Raw genomic sequence first — 19,348 nt, 5'->3', positions numbered from 1 at the left:
GAGAGAGAGAGAGAGAGAGAGAGAGAGAGAGGAGGAAGAAGAAATGGTATTAGGGGAATTATTTCCAGGAATTGCCTCCCATGGGCTCAGGGGGATTATCTCTCTAAAGTCATTCTTTTCAAAACATTTTTTTTCTGTTTTATTATGAACTTAACAATCATCCACAAACATTTCAAGGTACAAAGAATAACAGGAAAAAGTATTGTATGAGAAATTTAGAGGTTGCTACCATAGTTTTTAAAGAAATATATCTATACAGAGATTTGTATATAGTTTAACAATGTAGTAACAAAATTATTTCTGTTCTGTGCTTTGAAGCCATTCTTTACCAAATAATTGCCTATTCCAAAGGAAAGATACCAATCTTCAACTGATTGTAGAGATAAAGTCATCTGAAACATAAATCTTTGATTCAGTTTAAGGTACAATGATCTGAAAGGTATTGTGCTGGGAGAGGAGGGGAGGGCAGAGAAATAAAAGCTTATAAAAATGGTCTTTGCCCTCAAGGACTTTATAATCCACCTAAGTTGATAAAGCCGGTTTGATTTACTTTTTGGTGGGGGTGGGGGGTGGGCTGGATCTGTGAATTGGTTGGTGTGGGGAACTCCCTTGACCAAGGTAGACTGGTTCTGTAACCCAAAAGGAGGGTTACTCCCCCATGTGTGGCAAAGGCCACAGTATTTCTGACTCTGAAGCAGCTCCTTCCCTAGATCCCCTACTTTTCCCCACTCCCTCTCTAGACAGGTATTAGAGGGATGTCCTATCCCTACCTCAATAATCAGAGACCAGGCTTATAGACTGGATCAGAGATTGTGCTAGGTGTGAATGTGGCCTAAGCAGGTGTCAATTAGTAGCTAATAATCAAAGATTTCAGACTAAGCTGGAAAAGTCCTCGATCACACAGAAGTTATTGAAAGCCATGTTAAAATGAAGTAATATTACCGAGCACGGAAATATGCCCATTGCTGGAGAAGCCTTGGTCACCCCGTGTAGGTTTGGTATAAACCAATACACCAATTGAGAACCTGAGTATGAGATCACCTGGCAGTTTAGCAATAGAAACCCCTGAGAAGGAATCCCTTGGGGGGAAGGGTAGATCTCTAACCTTGGCCTCAATCTCTTCTTCCCCACTTTAGCTGGAGGAGGACTCTGTGAATGTCAGAAGATTTGGACTTTTCTTTGGAGGGGTAGCAGCAGTGATGACAGGTGTACATAGGGTGTACATGGGGAGTCAGGACAAAAAGACCCTGAGGAAAGGCCACTTCGAGGCCAGCCAAAAAGCTAAGGAGGAACTTCATGAGCTATCCCATGAAAGGGAGAAAAGAGCCTCCGCTGACCAGGAGCTACAAGGTGCCCACCTGTGCTCTCTAGGCTACATGGACTTTGTACGTGCTGGCAGAAGAGGCTGCGAAGCCATCTGGAAGGAGCGTTTTGTAGCTGTTGTGATAACTATACCACTGTAGTATAATTAAAAGCTGACAATGTCTGCCTGACAATAGATATCAAGTGATAATGCATTAAGGGAGTGCACCGATGGGGGCTCTTGAGCTACAGCTCTAGAAAGTGACCTCCAACTCCTCAGGGTTATTTTTAGACCCTTAGGGGAGGGGGTAGTAGCTGCCTTATGGGCAAGTCTGACTAGTGCCGGTCCCCACAGCACACTAGCTACCCAGGAATAAAGAAAACTCAGTTAATTAGAATCAGAGAAATACATGGGGGAGAGGGAGCTGAATCTGTCATCTCATTGGTCCTGCACATCGGCAAACGGCTCTGCAATTTATAGTCTCAGGGAGTCGCCCAGGGCACTGAGAGGTCACAGAAAGGAGGCAGAAAGTCTTCCGAGAGATAGATTTCACACCCACCCAAGTGGTGACACTCGTCTTCAGTGACAGACTCCCTTGTGTTCTCTCTCTCTCTTATCTATCAATCATCTATTATATCTATCAGATCTATTTATCATCCATCCATCTATCCATCCATCTATCCATCCATCTATTCATCTATCCATCCATCCATCCATCCATCCATCCATCCATCCATCCATCCATCCATCTATCTATCATCTATTCACCTATCTATCTATCTTTCTATAAGATAGTGGACAGTCAGCCTTAGTACTGGATTCTAGCCTTGCTATGAACTACTGTGGTGGTGGGATTACACATTGGCGGGGTCATTTCAGAGACCAATTTGCAAGTATACTCCAAAGGTCACAAAAGTGTGTATCCTCTCCGACCCAATAATTCCGCACTGGGAATATAACAACAACGCCCATTTCTACGTTGATTTCCTCAGAACAATCCTGTCAGGTGGGCATAAGTGTAATCACCCCCATTTTACAGATGGGGAAATTGAGGGAGACAGAGGTTTTAGTGACTTACCCAGGGAGACGCTGCTAGTGTTTGGGGCTGGATTTGAACTCAAGTCCTCCTGACACCACCTGGCTGCTCCCCAAAGTGTAAACTGTGGCATGTCATTGTAATACAACACTAGGATACAATTAATGCTGAGAAGCAGGAGGAATATAAACACATCTATGGGAATCCATTCAGATTGAAGAATCAAAATTCTGTGCAGAATCAGAAGAATTCACACTCAATTCTGCTTATATGGTGTCCCAAAAAGTCTTAGTGCAGTTGTAAGCCGCGAAAGCCTAGAACTGCAAGACTTTTGGGGCACTTTGTAGTGTCCTAGTGATGGATGACAGAAAGCAGCCGGAATACACTGCAAGGCACAGGCATGGAGAAGTCCACACTTGACTGGGATGCTGAGCGTGACCTAGGGGAACTTCACTAGGGGGCACTAAGTGAGCAGGGTGAATTACACAGGCCCTGTCCCCTCTCCCATCTCCCCTTGGGCAGGTTTCCCAAACCCTCTATTTTGAATTCCTCATGCCTCATGAATTTCAGATACTCTCCACCCTCTCTCCCTTTAGTCAAATATGTCCTGCAGGACTAACTCCTCTATAGAATGCAATGTGCTTCAGCAGGGAAAAAAATTCCAAATTTAGAGTCACAAGTCCTGAGTTCGAATCTTAGCTCTGACTTGCCAGTTCAGCAATGGGCAAATCACTTTAATCTCTCTGGGCTTTGGCTTGCTCATCTGTAAAAGGACAAGGGATAGGGTTGGGCAGATGACCTCTAAAGGCCCTCCCACAAGTAGAGCTATGGTCCTCTGACCTGTTTTTAGAGTGCCCTCTTTCCCCAGAGCATGTAGGTGCTCCTGTATCTGCTCAGATAGTAGGGCGAGGAGGATAGTGGGAGCTGATCTGGCAGGAGAGGCCCTGTTTTGGCCAAAGGCTCAGCCTTGGCTTGGCCCTGCCAGATTCACATATGCTGGCCTGAAAGCAGTCCCCAGCCTGGGCAGCTCCATGGACCTTCCCAGAGCCAAAAATTCTAGTTCCCTGTCCAAGCTCCTGCTCTTTAGAAACCTAGCCTGGCCCTGGCTCCCTCTCTCTCTCTCCTCCAGTCCTGGCTCTTGGCTCAGTATCAGTCCTGCCCTGGTCCCAGCTCCCACCCCTCACTTGGCCCTAGGAGGCTGTCTTGGCATCTGCCCTCAGCTCCACCCAGCTAAGGCATCTTCTCAGCTCCAATCACCTTGTGTAACATTAACACTTTTGGGGGGGAGACACTTAAATCCTCAGCCATGCCCCTCAGCCAGCTCCACAGAGTTGCTTGAGGGAGGATCCTAGATCAGGGGAGGGAACTCAGTGTACTTAATTAGCAATATTGATTGGGAGATTTGAGAAATAGTTTGGCATCACTGATGGGTAGCCTTGGAGCCTCTGGTCCGGTCTAGCTGGGGCTGTGAGACACTGGGAAGGTCACTCTTTGAGACAGCCCTAAGCAATTCTCTGAAACACTAAGTAAAAAAGTAGCTGTCTGCTCCACACCAGGAGTCCTCTGTACCATGTGAAATCACAGTCCAGGCCCAGATGGAAATTTCCTTAGAGAAGGGTACCCATCTAAAGCAAACAACCAATTCTCTGTATCTGCATCTCAGGTTAAAAACCAAGTTTTTTTTTTAAAAACTGATTTTCCTCCCTCCTTCCCAAGTGGGTACTAAGTTCTTTTTTTCTATTTTATTATAAACTTAAGAAACACTTCAATTTGCAAAGAACAAAAAAGCAGATTGTACATGAAAGTGTAGACTTGTTAGCTTTTTAAAATTACAAATTTAAATTAACAAGGTAGCACAAAATTGCCATTTGTACCTATTCTGAACTTTTAAGGATCACCTCCAATCTGTATGTATTTTATGTATAATAGCTAGCACTTCTTAGTACATTTTAAGTTTGCAAAGCACTTTAGCGTTATCCCATATGCACATGTGGCACCACCCCTCCCCCCACTTCTACCTTGGTATCCCCACTGCCTGCCACCAGGAGCTTAAATCCTTTTTGATTGACCATAGTCTAGAAAACTCCCCAGGGTCACTCAAGCGCAGTGCCTTCAAGGAAGACCCACAGGCTACCAGGTGCAAAGAGAACACAGTTCTTGGAGGGGAAACCAGAGAAAGCACTCTTTGCTTCTCAGTAGAAGGAAAATGTCTGGAGCTTCATTTGTCAATATGATGGTTGCGGTCCTTCGGGTGGGGAACCCATCGTCCCTGGTGAGGGTCAGGCTTTGGGGCACCTGATTATAAACATTCAATAACCACTCTCCTGCCTCCTTGCTCCAGGCAGGGCTGCCCCATTGTGAGAAGCAGATTAATAAAAGAACTCAGAGCAATAGAGACAGAGGTGCCATAGCACTCATGGGAAGAGCAGTTGTTGGGGATAAGAGAGATCAAGGAAGGCCTTTGACCTCTGTGACCCTCAGTTTTCCAATCTATTTAATGGGGATGACAAGAAGGCTCCCAGCCTCTCACACATAGATTGCAAACTCCCCATTCTGGGTCCAGGTTTACAAGGTACTTTCCCTATGACTAGGGTGTTGTGAGGAGCAGGGGAGGGGTTGGATAGGATTTAACCGGGTGGGGAACTCTCCTCCACTTGGATACATTGTAAGTTACAGATGAGGGGCCAGTCTGTGTGAGTTTCCCGGTGATGCTCCAGGCTGAGACTTGGCCAGGGTCACCCTACTAGGATGTGCAGGAAGGCAGGGCTGGAACCCAGTGGGTGTCTGACTTCAGGGGTGGTCTTCTATCCATTAGGAGGGGGCCCTTGACTTCCAGTCACGAATCCCTTCGGCAGTTTGGTGAAAATTATATATATACACATATGTATGTATGTATGTATGTATGCATGTGTGTATATATGTATATGTGTATATAGAGGTGGTAGATATAGATTATGTATGTGTATATACGCACATATATACATATGCATACCTGTATATGTATATGTGTATATAGGTATATATTAGATATTTGAAGGAAATACTTAATTTCAGAGGTCAGTGAAAATAAATTTGTAATTCTTCCCCTCCATCCAAGTCCAAAAACCACTCGAAATCTCCCCACACTGCTGCACCCCTCGGCCTAGTTAAAGGACCCCCCCAAAGGTGGCACTTTGCATCTCTCCTGTACAAGATAACCTTGGGGCCATGAAGCTGACTGGTTCTGGTTTCCTGGAAAGAGCGGTGACAACAACGGTTACTTTTGCAAGGCACTGGAAGAACTCACACGACAATCAGAGAGTTCTCTTTTTTTGAACATTTAAATAAAGATAAGACTTTTTTTTAAGCCTAGAGGCAAAAAAAAAAGCCTTCATTAAAATCAATTAGTGAGGAGGAGTCTCTGGTGAATTTTGCCCTTTTTTTTTTAAAGCCTTAAAGAGGATGGTGAACACAATTACCTTTCCTGGGTCCCCTGTGCACTTCAGTGTGCCCGAGACAGACATGCCAACAGGTGCTAGGGAAGCGCCCCGGGCCCTGGGCACGGCAGCGTGACTATTAAATAACCCCGAGTGCATGCATGCACAGGCACACGCGCGCACACACATGCACATGCACATGCACGCCGGCCCGGGGCTGCCCAGGTGAGGGGGCTGCCCGCCGGACCGGGCGCGGGCCGCAGGACAGCTGTGGCAGGGCCGCCCGCTCCGCTCGCTTGCTCCCTCCGTCCCTCCCCCTCCCAGCTGCGGCTGCCTCCTCGCTCCCCCCTTCCCCCGCCCCCCCAGCCCAGCCCAGGCCCTCCCCCGGCCGCTCCCTCCCTCCCTCCCTCCCTCCGCTGCCGCCGCAGCCTCCTCCCGCTGCTCCTGGTCCTCGCGGGCTCGCGCTGCATCCCCGGCTCCCCGGGCCCTGCCCCTCGGCGGGGGGGCGCGCTCCCTCCCCTCCCCTCCCCCTCCCTCCCTCGGCCCGCCCGCTCTCGGCGTCGCCGGCACTCGCGGAGCTGACGCCAGGGGGGCTCCCCATGTAACACCATGACCGGCATCGCGGCCGCCTCCTTCTTCTCCAATACCTGCCGCTTCGGGGGCTGCGGGCTGCACTTCCCGAGCCTGGCCGACCTCATCGAGCACATCGAGGACAACCACATCGGTACCGCCGCCGCCCCCGCCGCCCGGGGGGAGGGGGAGGGGCGCCCACCGCTGCGGGGGGGAAGGAGGGGGAGGGGCGCGGGACGCCGCGGGGGGTCTGCGGGGGGCTCTGCGGGGCCGGGGCCGCTTCCGCCCCGCCCCGCCCGGGCCGGGCCCGGCCCGGCCCGAGCTGTCAGGGCTCGGCCGCCGCCGCCGCCGCCGCCGCCGCCGCGGGGAAGGAGGGAGGGCGGGGCGGGGGCGGCGGCCATTCCGCTTCCTCCTCCTCCACCCCCACCCCCGGGGCCGCCGCCGCCGCTGCGTCCTGTCAGCGCCCGTTGCTAGGCGTGGCTGGGGGGGAGAGGAGGAGAAGGAGGACGAGGAGGAAGGACGGGGCGGGAGGGCGCCACGCGTGCCCCGGCCCCCGCGCCTGCACGCGTGCATGCACGCCTGTTTGCAGGAGAGCTGGCATGCACGCGTGCACGCAGGCCCGCCGCCGCCCTTGCCCGGCCGGGGCACCCCGCGGGGGGCGCGGCCCGTGGCCTGCCCGGGGAGAGACTAGGCCGGCCGCCTGCGTGGAGCGGGGCGCGTGGGCCCGGGCCAGCAGCCCTTTAACTCGGAGAGCCGAGCCCTGCCCTCCCCTCCCCCACCCGCCGCCGCCAAAGTCACGGCCGACACCCCTCCCCCCATCCCGCCGCCAAAGTCAGGGCCGCCCCAGCTCCCCGCCGCCTCCAAAGTCATGGCCAAGTCCCCTCCCCCACCCGCCGCCCAGCCCCGTCCCTGCTCCCTGGGCACCGGGGAGCTGCGGGCGTGCAGGGCCTCCCCCTCCCGCCGAGAGGCGGCCAGTCACCTGCGGCAGGTGTGACATTGGGAGGCTGCACAGGTGTGAGTGTGTGCACGTGGGGGGAGCCGGGACCACAAGGGCATCCGCGCTGCCGGCACTCCAGAGTCGGTCCTCGGGCCCAGGAGGCGCCCCCGGGGCCCAGGTCCTGCCAGGCAGGTGACCCTGGTCGGAACCCGGGCCCGACCGGGGGCCCTGCAGGAGGCGAAGCCGGGCGGCCCCGGCCGCCGCTGCTTCCGCTCCCGCCGGTGCCTTTGTATCCCGGGGGGACTGGCAGGGACTGGCACGTGGCGGGCCCTTAGTAAGTCCTCGTGGATGGATTTGTTGTTGCAGGGATAGAAGTAGGAAATCACGGAACCAGGGTGTGCAGGAAAAATGCAGCGGGATTTGGGCACGGGGGCGTTTTCCCCGGAGGTCGGGCTTTGGGTTTGAGGCTATTCCGAGTCAGGCAGAGTCTGCAGGGCCTGCATCTGAGGGTCCCCCCGGCCCCGCGCTGGCCACCAGCCCCAGAGGCGCTCCCCTAGGCTTGCCACGCAGGGGTGAGGTCCTGGCCTCATGCCCAACTGGGGCAGGCTGTGTGACCCTCGACCTCCTAGTGCGCCAGACCTAGATTTAAATCTTGTCTCTAACTCTGGCTGGGGGCATGACCTTGGGCGATTCACTTAACCTCCAGATGGCCTGACTACTTTTTAAAATTATAAAAGGACCAACTGGGAGGAAGGCCTGTCTCTTACTAGTTCAGTTGTGTGACCCCTCTGTAACCCCTGGCCACTTTTTAAAGATTATCAGAGGACCTGGGTTAAAATTCTGCCTCTGGCCTGTGCTAGCTTCATGGCCCTGGAAATCTTACTTTTAATACTACTTTGTACAAGGTATTCCATCCCTTTAGACCTCAGTGGTGGTGTCTATAAAATGGAAGGGTTGGAGGGGATGACCTCTAAGGTCCCTTGGGTGCCTAATCTCAAAAGGCTGAGTTGTAGAAGGAGTTTTCCATACTGGGAATCCTCCACCCTGATGAAATCAGTGGCCTCAATGCCCCCAAAAGTGCATTAATTGTAAAACATATTGAAACCTTTGCCAAAAACTTAGCTTCATCCACGGATTCTTCAGGTTATCTCCCCCTCCCTGCACCCCCAGTTAAGGGAGAGTTGCCACAGGGATGAGAAGTAGAGGCGTTTGTGGCAGAATTAAGAACACCAGCCCTGTGACACAGATAAGGGGCCACTGTAATGACTTTTGTCCATCTTTTTTTAGGCTGAAGCCTTGTTTTTTATGTTACTATCATTTCTGAATATGTATTCTCAGTGAGCATTCCCAGCTTACCCAAATCAACCAAGGCGTGGATTGCAGGCCCAAACTTCCACACCCACAGGCCGAAGTCTCCCGGTGGCAGGACAGAGGCACATTACTCGTGTCCTCTTCGGTTTCCAAACTGAGCCTGAAATCATACAAGGGATCAGTTTCCATTTATTGTTCTCTCTAGGCCCTTGGGTGTCTGGTGTAAACTCCTAGGTCGTCTGAGATGGTTCTGTGGGTCTCTGAATTCATCTCATTTGCTGCTTTTCAGGGTGCTGTGATATTCCATTCCATTCACACTCACACTTTATTTAGTCATTCTCCAGTCAATGAACATCTCCTTGATTTCCAGTTTTGTGCGTTTGTGGACTTGGCCTGCAGAAGGAAATGTCTTTCTGTCTTTGATTTCCTCAGGTTTATGTTATCAGAAGTGAGTGTCCCTGGGTCAGAGGATGTGGACACCTGAGTTACTAGTCTTTTTTTTTTTAAAAAAAGTTTTTTTCATTAAATATTTCACAATTACATGTAAACTCTTTTTAACATTCATTAAAAAAGTTTTTTTGAGTTCCAAATTCTGTTTCCCTCCCTTCCCCCACCCCTTGAGAAGGCAAGCAACATGATAATCGATTATACATGTGAAGTCATGCAAGACATATTTCCGTATTAGCCAAGTTGCAAAAGAAAACACACCCAAGAAACCCAAGGAAAATAAAGTTTAAAAAGTGCTTCAATCCACTTGAGTTACCATTTTCCTGAACTACTGTAGTATTCCCTCTGTGAAGACGGTTCCCATTAGTATCAATTGTTTTCCGGATTAGACCCAACACACACTTAAGTCGGTCCTAGAGACAGTTTGGTGGCCCAGCGGATAGAGTGAAGGGCCTGAAGTCAGGAAGATTCCTCTTCATAAGTTCAGATGTGGCCTCGGGCACTTAGTAGCTGGATGACCTTGGGCAAGTCACTTTGCTCAGTTTGCCTCAGTTTCCTCTTCTGAGGAGTTGGAGAAGTAAATGACAGACCACTCCAAGATCTCTGCCAAGAAAACCCCAAATACAATACAGTATGCAGATAACTATGTGCATATAAGCTAGGTGTGTGTAGTGGATGGAAAGTCATTTTGGAGGAAAGGCCCTAATGCCGGCTGGGGGCGCCTGGGAAAGGCCTCTTGCAGAAAGTAGGATTTGAGACCAGTCCTGCAGGAGGTCAGGGCAGTCAGGAGGAGGTGAGCATTGCAGGCCTGAGGAGATGTGTCAGAGTGACTTTGTGGAGGGAGACTCGAGTGTCTGAGGGCAGGAAAGGCAGGAAGGGGCTTTAAAAGCCACCCAGATGACTCCCTGCTGATCTTAGCAATAATAGGGATACACTGTGGTGTCATGAGTAGGGGAGGCCTGGACCTGTGTTTTAGGGTATCGCCTTGCAGGTGAGTGGAGGCTAGTGGGAGTGGGAGAGCTGGAGGCAGGTAACCCCCCCCCCACACACACACACACTCACAGTCATTGCAATAATCCAGGTAAGAGGTGATGGGGCCTGGCAGTGTCCAGGACAGGTCACAAAGGTAGAAATGACAAGATTGGATCTCTTCTGTCATGAGCCTGGGTGCCCAGGAAGGTGGGCCACAGGGACATTGAGAAGACAAAAGAGTTTGGCCAGTGAGTGACCTGTGGGTCCAGAAGGGAGAGGGTGAGAAATGACCCTTTCATTTGTCACATTGGAGAGGGCAGGGGCAGCTGAAGGAAGGGCTTAGAAGCCAGGTGGCAGTGAAGTGTGGAAATCAGGGAGAAGTGAATGGTGAGATCAAGGGAGGGGTTTCTTAAGGATGGGTGAGAGGCTGGAGTAGATTGTAGGGATCAGGGAAGCTTCTGTTGGTAGGAGAAGAAAGGTGGGGAGCAAAGGGGGGCAGGCTGGGCTGTGTGCACCAGGCTGGGCTGGCTGGGAGGAGGAGGAGGGGCCCCTCTCCATCAGGAGATATTGGGGAGACCTCGAAGGGAGGGGGGAGGAGAAGCGGAGCCTCGCTGCGGGCCCCTGTTTCTTCAGGGAAGGCGGAAGACGTGGGTGGGGGTGGAGATGACTGTGTTAGTGGCCCATCTTTCAGCAGCCTCTCCAATCTGCCTTTTCCCATCTCTGGTCCTCTCTGCCAGATTTTCTGGGTTTAAGGTGAAACTTCACGAATTATTGTGATTCACGTTTCCCTCGTGATTGGTGATCTTGAGCACTAGCCGTCTGGTTGGTAACAGTTTGCCCTTCTTTTGAACGCTTGATATAGTAAGTCTTGTTTTTTGTATCGTACGCATTCCTAATGTAGCTCTCCCCTTACCCTTCATCCTCCCAGAGTTTATTCTTATAACAAACAAAAGACAGAAAAAGAGGGCGAAACCTGTTAGTAACACTGACTGACATATGGAAAAAGTTTGACTCTGTATATAGCGTGCCAGAGCCCTGGTGCCCCACTCCTCTGAAGAAGAAGGGGAGGGGGAAAGCCTTCTCGTTTAATTATTTTTAATGGCTTCGAGTAAAAGCATTCAAAAGGATAATTGGGTTCGTGGTGTAAAATTCTGCTAAAATTCAAATAATGTGGAAGACTTTGTGCCTCAGTTTCTTTATCAGTAGAATGAGGATGTAACTTTTTTTTTAAGTGCTTCAATGTTTGTACGACACTTTTACAGATATTATTTGTTTTGTACTCAAACCACCCTGGGAGGGAGGTGCTGTTATCCCCATTCTACAGAAACAGAGGCAGCAGACAGGGTAAAGTGACTTGGCCAGGGTCACACAGCTGGAAAGTATCTGAAGATTTGAATCCAGCTATTTAGCACTCCCTGGCCGCCTCTATCCAAGAGCCCAGGACAGGCCAGCTCGCACCCTGGTGGCCTTTCCCCTCTCCCCTCCCCACTCCTTGGGCAGTAGAAATGTTGCTATAGGACTCGGGACTCTTCTGGGTCTGTCGTATCATGCCAGGGATTACCAGGGGGAGTAACGGTTTCTGGAAATGGAGTGCCCTGCCACCTTGGTGCAGTATGGAGAGGGAGCGCCCCACCCCCTCCCCTTTAAGGAAGAAAAGCAAAAGAAGAGAGGTTTGGTGATGCCCGGGCATTTGTCAGCCTGCTTCGTCGGGGACCACACTTAGTAGATTGTGTTTGGGCAAAGAAACTGAAGGAGCCTTAGGGGTCATCCCTCCTTTCGCGGAGGAGTAAACTGAGGCTGAGACCTGTAGTTCCCTAGGCTTTGAGATGGACGGGAGGTTAGAGGCCGTGAGATCCAGCCTCCTTGTTTTACAGATGAGTAAGGTGAGGCTGGGGCAGGTCGCCCCTAAAGTGGCCGGGCTGGGATTCCAGGTCCGGTCCCCAGCGTGCCGACACTCAGCACACCCCCTCGGGCAGCTCCTGGCTTGTGTCTCTAGGGAGGGGCTCTTGGTGGGAGCCTGGGTCCTGCTGGCTGGAGGATAAAGGAAAATTGGAGGTGAGCTTAAGCTCTGTTCCCGGTCCTGGCCCCCCACCCCACCAGGAGAGGCGGCCCCCTGGCAGGGGACGGCTTGGCTCTTTGGAGCCGCAGACAGACTCTGTTCCTAACTCGGATTCGTTCGGATGTGTCAGAGGTGGTTTTCACCACTCAGAGGACGAATTCTATAACCAAGATACAAAAAAAGAGAACACAGGACAAAACAGCTGCTGATGAGTCACGAGTGGAAAAAAGGTCTGTGCACGTTCTCTGTATTAGCATCCTCTCCTGAGTGCGCTTTACTTGGCCAGTTGGGGATTTAATTCATTTTACAGAATGGACAGAGTCGCGCTGAGAGCCCCCGGTCAGCGTCACCCCCTCAGTGGGGCAGAGAGTTCGGGGAACTCAATATGCCCCCCCCCTTTGAGGATTAGCTCGGTTAGACGCTTCTCACTCACCCGGCTTCAGCACAAACTAGAGGCTCAGTTTCGGGTGGCCTCGGATCAGGCCCAGAGGGGGAGGGGCAGGATTCTCACGCAGCTGATATTGATGGAGTGCCCGCTGTGCCCCGGCCCAAAGGTGGCCACCAATTGTGCCAGTCGCCTGCATTTCTGCATCCGGCTTTAAGGTTTGTAAAACACTTTGCGCGTTATCTCATTTGATTTCTCGGGACTACTCTGGGCAGTAGGTGCTGTTATTATTCCCAATTTACAGATGAGGGAACTGAGTGTGAGAGAGGTTGTGAGGCAGGATTTGAACTCGGGTCTTTGTAACTCCAAGGCCAACGCTTCTCTGCCAGATCATCAGCTGACAAGCATTTATTGAGGGCCTCCTAACCGCCAGACCTGCTGCCAGGCCCAGGGGACACCAATGTGAGGAGCAGAACCATCCCTGCTCCCAATGACCTTCCATTCTGCTGGGAGGATGTCCATAACCAGCTAGGATTCGAACTCTGGACCTCTCGCTCCAAATCTCCTGGAGCTGCGCACTTTCCCCATTCTTTGTCTTGGTCCAGCCCCGGGATCCCACACAACTCCTGGCACATAGTAGGTGCATTATGTATCGTTCACTCTTCCAAAATCTACATGTTGGGTGGGCTCCCCCTGCTTTGATTCATAGTGGTCAGAGACCTGGGATCAGATCCTGGCTCTGCCCCTCACTGCCTGCTCTTTGACCTTGGGTAAGCTGTGTGTCCGGCCCTGGGCCTCGGCCCCTCTGTCACGGGCCCCGAAGTCCTTGGGGGTGGCTCTTGGAACTCAGAGCCCACTTTTAAGGTTTCCAGATGGTCACCAAGTCGTACTTATGGATGGGAGGGTCCAGGCTTTGGGGACATTTGTGGTGTGTTGGAACAGGATGGAACAGCCATCAGAGCCTGGGGTCCCAGGACTGGGGGCTTTGACAACCCCCGCCGCGGCTCTCTCTTTCATGTCCCATGTGGGCTGCTGACCACTCTTTTTTCCTTCTCAGAGGGACCGGGTCAGGGCAGGATCTTCCCATCTTCCTGAGTGCGGCCATAGAGAGAATGCCAGTCTCAGGCAGGGACACCTGGGTTCAGATTCCACTTCTGATGCTTAATACCTCTGGGCCATTGAGAAAGGCACTTAACTGCCTGGGCCTCAGCTTCCTCAGCTGTAAGATGAGACAGCTGGACTGGAACTTGTCTTTCATTATTACATGCTATATTATAATATAATATAATTAATGTTGTATATTATATAGCATTGACATTATGGTAAAATATAATATGTAATAGAATTTTATTATTATATGATATATAACATTAATATGGTAGAATATAACATATAATATGATTAGTGTTATATAATATTATATAATATCATTGATATTCAATCGTATATCATATTATCATATTCAGTAATATAATTAATACTGTAACAGTAGCTAGCATTTCTGTAGCCGTTTCCTGTTATCCTCATTTTGCAGATGAGGAAACTGAGGCTGAGCATGATTAAGTGACTTGCCTAGGCGCACACAGCTGGTAAGTGTCTGAGGTAGGATTTGAACCCTGGTCTTCCTGAATCCAGGTGCAGCCCTCTGTATTTCCATATGATTGGTTTTCTATGTGATCTGTATATTTCCTGCATTTAGACACATTATTCTGAGAAGGGATCCCTGATACCTGATGGCACAAAGGTTGACCCCTGGCGAGTTGGCCTCTAGGTCTGTGATGCTGATGCGGAGGCTAGTTCTGTGACCAAGGCTGAGCCCCTTTTTTCTCTCTGGGCCTCAGTCTCCATATCTGTGAAATGGGGGCAGTCGTCCCCCTGCACCCACCTCAGGAGGTGGTTGTGAGTCCCTGACTTGCCTTTACCTCCCACCATAGGAGGTGCTGGTCACAATGTGGGTGATCAAGCGATGCTGGCTGGCTCAGTGTATGGAAAGTGCTTTGTAACCCTCCAGTACTGGCCCTGTTGAGGCCGGTTCTGTCTGCTTTCCCCTCCAGTGGATACCTGGTCTCTGTTCTCCGGCCTCCCCAGCATCTGAGGGCCGCCTGGGACCTGAGGAGGGGCCTGCTGGGACAGGCTCTGCCTCGAGCCTCTCAGGGGGTCGGGGGTCGGGAATACTTGGGCTTTTCCCCCTCCCATGACTGGAGTCTTTGCCCTGCAGAAAGCTTCTCTCAGTATCCTTAGTGCCAGGACCCCCAAGGGAATGGCTTGGCTTTGCTTCAGTCTGTCCCTCCTGGGTCTCCCAGGGCCTGGGAGGTCCCCCAGCCCTAACCTCTGTTTTTACAGAGACCCCAGGACTGGCAGTAACCTGCCTAGGGTGGCACAGGCAGGAAGCTGTGAAGGGTGGGTCAGGGGACTGAATGCTGCCCTTGGTTAGGGAAGGCCTGGGTTGGAGTCCTACCCAGCTGTGTGACCCTGGGCTACTGACTTAACCTTTCTGAGGCTTCCTTTCCCATCTGTAAAATGGGAATAATGAAAGCATCGACTTTGCCAACGAGAATGTACCAGAGGGCTTTGCCACAGAAGTGTGAGTGTGACCTGTTTAGATGGACAGACCCAGCCACCCTCACTCCAGGCCTCTGCTCTTAAAAATGTTTAAAATCCTGACCTGGTGCACTAAATAAAACGGGCATGTTCCCATACATAGTATGAAAGAGAGGATTGTACGTGAACCTGCAGGGCTCTCTTATCTACAGCCTGGTTGGTTTTTTTTTTTCCAGAATAACAGATATTTCTTTTTTAGTATTATAAATTCAGCATTCAAAGCTGTCCTGCTTTTCTGTGATTTTTTTCTGGCCTGCATTAGAAATAATTCAGTGACCTTCCTTCTTCCCTCCCTTCCTTCCTTCCTTCCTTCCTTCCTTCCTTCCTTCCTTCCTTCCTTCCTTCCTTCCTTCCTTCCTTCCTTCCTTCCTTCCTTCCTTCCTTCCTCCCTCCCTCCCTCCCTCCCTCCCTCCTTTCCTTCCTTCCCCTTCCCTTCCCTTCTTTACTTTCTTGACCATCCTATGTGTAGCCCCCCCCCCCTTGCTCATGCCTACCTCGGCACTCCCTCCCAAAAAAGAAATGCTTTTTACAAATGGGTGCAGTGCAGAAAAGCCCATCTGCAGGCTGGCCATGCCCAGCAGCTGCATCCCCTGCATCCTCGTCCATCAGGATGTTCTGTCAGACCATACTCTTCCTCCTGGGTCCTCAGAGAGGGGGGTCAGCCGCTGCACTGATAAATTCCTAGGGCTTTCCAAGCTCTCGGTCTCCACCATGTCGCTTTTCTCCTGGCTCTGCTCATGTCCAGGATTCTCAGAGATGTTCCATTTTGCCGTTTCTTATGGCCGAATGATACTCCTTTCCGTCTGAATCCCATGATTTGTTCGGTCATCCCCCGTGTGATGGACACATCCTTGGCTTCTCTCCATCCCCCCACTCCCACCCCCAGTGGTTGCTTTCCTGAGGGTCTCTGTGGCAGGTGGACTGAGTAGGGGCTGCCTCAGGAGGGCTGACTGGCCTGGAGGAGCAGCCCGAGGCTGTCCTAGGGTGCTGTGCCCTCCTCTTGGGTGCCAGCCACGCCTCAATATGTGACCTTGGCCTCCGAGGCCAAAGCCTCCCCGGCTGGATTCCTCATCTCTCCAGGCCAGAGAACCAGTCAGCAGCAGGGACTCTGGGAGGGCCATCTAATTAAAGAGGCTGAAATTCCCCCAAATTAGGAAGAAAATGAAGGTCATGCAATCATGAGCTTCACGTTTGTTTATTCTTAGGATTGTCGAATCCATTAAGATCCCTTTCCTTACAGTTTGGATTCTCCCTCCCCTCTCTCTCTCTGTCTCTCTCTTTCTCTGTCTCCGTCCCTCTTTCTCTCTCTCCTTCTCCCCCTCCCTCTTCCCTCTCTCTTTAAAGTTTTTTTAAAATTTATTTTGTTATATTTCACAATCACATTAAATTTTTTGAACATTCATTTTTAAACTTTTGAGTTCCAGATTGGCTGGGCCATTCTCATTGCCCACTTTTGCTTTACCTTTGCATTTCTGGTCCCTTGAGTGTCATATGCTTATTAATTGATTGGTTGAGGACCCCAAGGGAGCTTGGTAGTACAGATGGGCGGTTGAAGCAAGGACTTCATGCCCCCAGACAGTGGGAGAACAGGTCGTCTGATCTCCCGTGAGCTGAGAATGTGGACGGTCATGCTAGAAATCACAGGATCCTCGACTTGAAGCTGAGGGCCCTCGGGTTTAACCTGTCATTGGACAGAGGAGGCAGCTGCGGTCTGGAAGGATTAACAGCTTGGTAACAGGGGCCGGGCCTGAACTGGAACCCGGGTTTCTGACTCTAGCCAGACCTGATGCTTTCTGTAGGTGCCAACACCGTCAGATGGATAACTGAGTCAGGGTAAATAAGTAAGAAACCTTGCAATATTGTGGGCTGTGAAACAGCTCATAGGAATGCATTCGGCAAGCATTTCATAAGCACCTACTGCATGTCAAGCCCTGGGGATGCAGCAACTTAGGAATGAAAAAGTACTTATAAAGTGCCTACTGTGTGCCAGGCACTGTGCAGAAGGTGGGCCTTTAGCCAGGAGGCGGAGGTGAGGCAGGAGGGAGGGAAGGCTTCTAGGCGTGGGGGAGAGCCAGTGAAAATGTAGTCGGGAAATGAGAGCGCGTGTCTTGTGAGGCCGGTGGAAGGTGGGAGCTGCGGTCTCGAAGGAAGGGAGGAGGTGGGAGAGACAGGAAGGGGCCAGGGTGTGAAGGGCTTGGGGTGGGGGAGCCTGACAGACCGGTAGGGGATGGGCCCGTGCAGGGGGAGACCCACAGAAGTAGCCGTCAGGCATCAGAAGGCGGCTGCACCCATCATCATGGTCACCAGAGGCTCCTTCCTGCCCGCGTACCACGTGGGCAAGAATCAGCCCTTCTGATGTTTACAAAAAGTTGTGCTGGGTTTGTTTTTGTATCCCTTCCAGATTGTACGCAGGTTCCACATCCATAGCCCCCCGCCTTTTGGGAGAAGGAAGAGAGGAGCCTTTTCTCCTCCTCCGGGGCCCAGGGTGGTCATTATCATGGCCCTTTGTAGCCATCATCCAGCTTTGGGCCGCTGCCGGCCCAGTGAGTCCAGAGTCAGTTCTAAGAGAAGGAGTGTCCATCAAGGCTTATGAAGCCCACATTCTGTGGGCCTGGTTTCATTCCTCCCTCCCAGTAGCCCTGGACGATCTTTGCCACTCTCCCATTTTACAGATTAGGACAGTGAGGTGACACGCCTCGCCTGTCTGACTCTCAGCCTGAAGCTGGTGCCTCTGTCCCATATGCCGGTGCCGGCTGGCTGGCTGGAGCATCCCACTGACCCCCGAGGGTCCAGCGTGGCCTCCGCCCAAGCCTGCTGCTTTCCTGCCAGCTGATCCATCATTCCCTTGCTGTTTGTACCAGGGGACCTGTTACAGCCAGACCCCTTGAAGGAGCCGGCGAGGTGATGAGGTCTCAGTTCTGAAGGAAGCCCCGGCTTTGTAGCCAAGTTGACCCCATCTGCCGATGCAGGACCCCCGGGGCCACGATCAGCCTGACAGCCAAGGGCTCCCTTCCCTCGGGCCCCTAGGGCCGGCCCGAGCCTCCCAGAAGGAACCCTGGCAGTGTCCAGAAACCTCAAATAACTGGAATGTTTTTCTGTGCTCTGCTTTAATGACAAAAAGATAGATTTTAAGTCAACAGCTGACATCTGGGATTGATGGGTAGGGTTTTTTAAATAAATATTTTGGGTGGCTTTTATTTTTGTATCCTCTGCTTTTCCCAGTGCATCCCTCCCTTCTCCCCTCCCAGAGAACCGTCCCATACAACAAAGAGCAAAAGAACAAAAACGTCCACTCGGTATAACTAACGATGGGTTAATTTTTAAAAATCATGTTCAGTAGCATAGGGATCTGCATGTGTATGTGTGTGCGTATACATGATGGGTATGGCACGTGCATGTATAGCCATGCATGTGTATATGTGTAGATGTGGGTGTACTTGTATGTGTGAGTGTGTGCCTATATACATGTACACGTCCCACATATGTGTGCATTTGTGTGTGTGTTTTTATTGTTTCGTTATTTCAGTTGTATCTTTCTGTGACCCCATTTGGAGTCTTTTTGGCATGGATGCTGGAGTAGTTTGCCATTTCCTTCTCCAGCTCATTTTACAGATGAGGACACTGAGGCAAACAGGTGAAGTGACTTGCCCAGGGTCACACCACTAGGAAGTATCTGGGGCTGGATTTGAACTCAGGTCTTCCTGACTCTAGGCCCAGCGCTTGTGCACTATGGCGCCATGTAGGTGCCTGTATGAGTATGTGTGGGTACACATTTATATCTGTATTTATATTTGTTCAGGGGTAGGATATAGGCCTCTGCTGTCAGAATCTAGAATTAAGGGCCTGAGTTCATATCTTGCCCCTGACACTGTGAGAGTCCCGGCTTCATCTTCTGCAAATGAGGCAGGATTTGTACTCGATCTTCCTGCTGCCAAGCCCAGGGCTCCATCTGCTATGAGGCCTCGCTGCCTAATCAATTCTTCAGTCAGTCAACAAGCATCCGCTGGGTGCTTGCTCTGCATCCAGCCCCTGCCCTCAGGGAGGTTGCATTCTGTTGGGGAGACGGCAGGTCTGTGTATTGCCTCGGGTTTATGTGCCCAAGTGGTACAAGATGAACATAGGCGAGATTCCTTCACCAGGGCCCCTCTTCAGGGAACAGCTGGCAGGGGCCTCCGAGGCCATTTTGTTGAACATCCCCCTTTTACAGATGAGGCTAGAGAGTGGCAGGCCCCTGCTCAAGGTCACAAGGAGGTACCAGAGACAGCTGCCTTTCCTTTACGACCCTCAGAGAGAGGCCCCTGAAAGTCATGG

General features: G+C 51.4%; 1 protein-coding gene across 1 annotated transcript in view; it reads left to right on the top strand.

The window, feature by feature from the left end:
* Nucleotides 1–6,172: 6,172 nt before the first annotated feature.
* JAZF1 (JAZF zinc finger 1) overlaps nt 6,173–19,348 on the top strand; it is a 247,990-nt gene continuing 234,814 nt past the window's right edge. Inside the window, exon 1 of the mRNA XM_020993362.2 lies at nt 6,173–6,479. Coding sequence (XP_020849021.1) covers nt 6,365–6,479 — 115 coding nt within the window. The 5' untranslated portion in view covers nt 6,173–6,364. The remainder of the gene's footprint in view (nt 6,480–19,348) is intronic.

This window comes from Phascolarctos cinereus, unplaced genomic scaffold, assembly GCF_003287225.1.
Source record: "Phascolarctos cinereus isolate Bilbo 61053 unplaced genomic scaffold, phaCin_HiC Scaffold_1;HRSCAF=81, whole genome shotgun sequence".
NCBI lineage: Eukaryota > Metazoa > Chordata > Mammalia > Diprotodontia > Phascolarctidae > Phascolarctos > Phascolarctos cinereus.
Note: the sequence above shows the minus strand (reverse complement) of the source record. Positions and strands in the feature narration are given on the sequence as shown.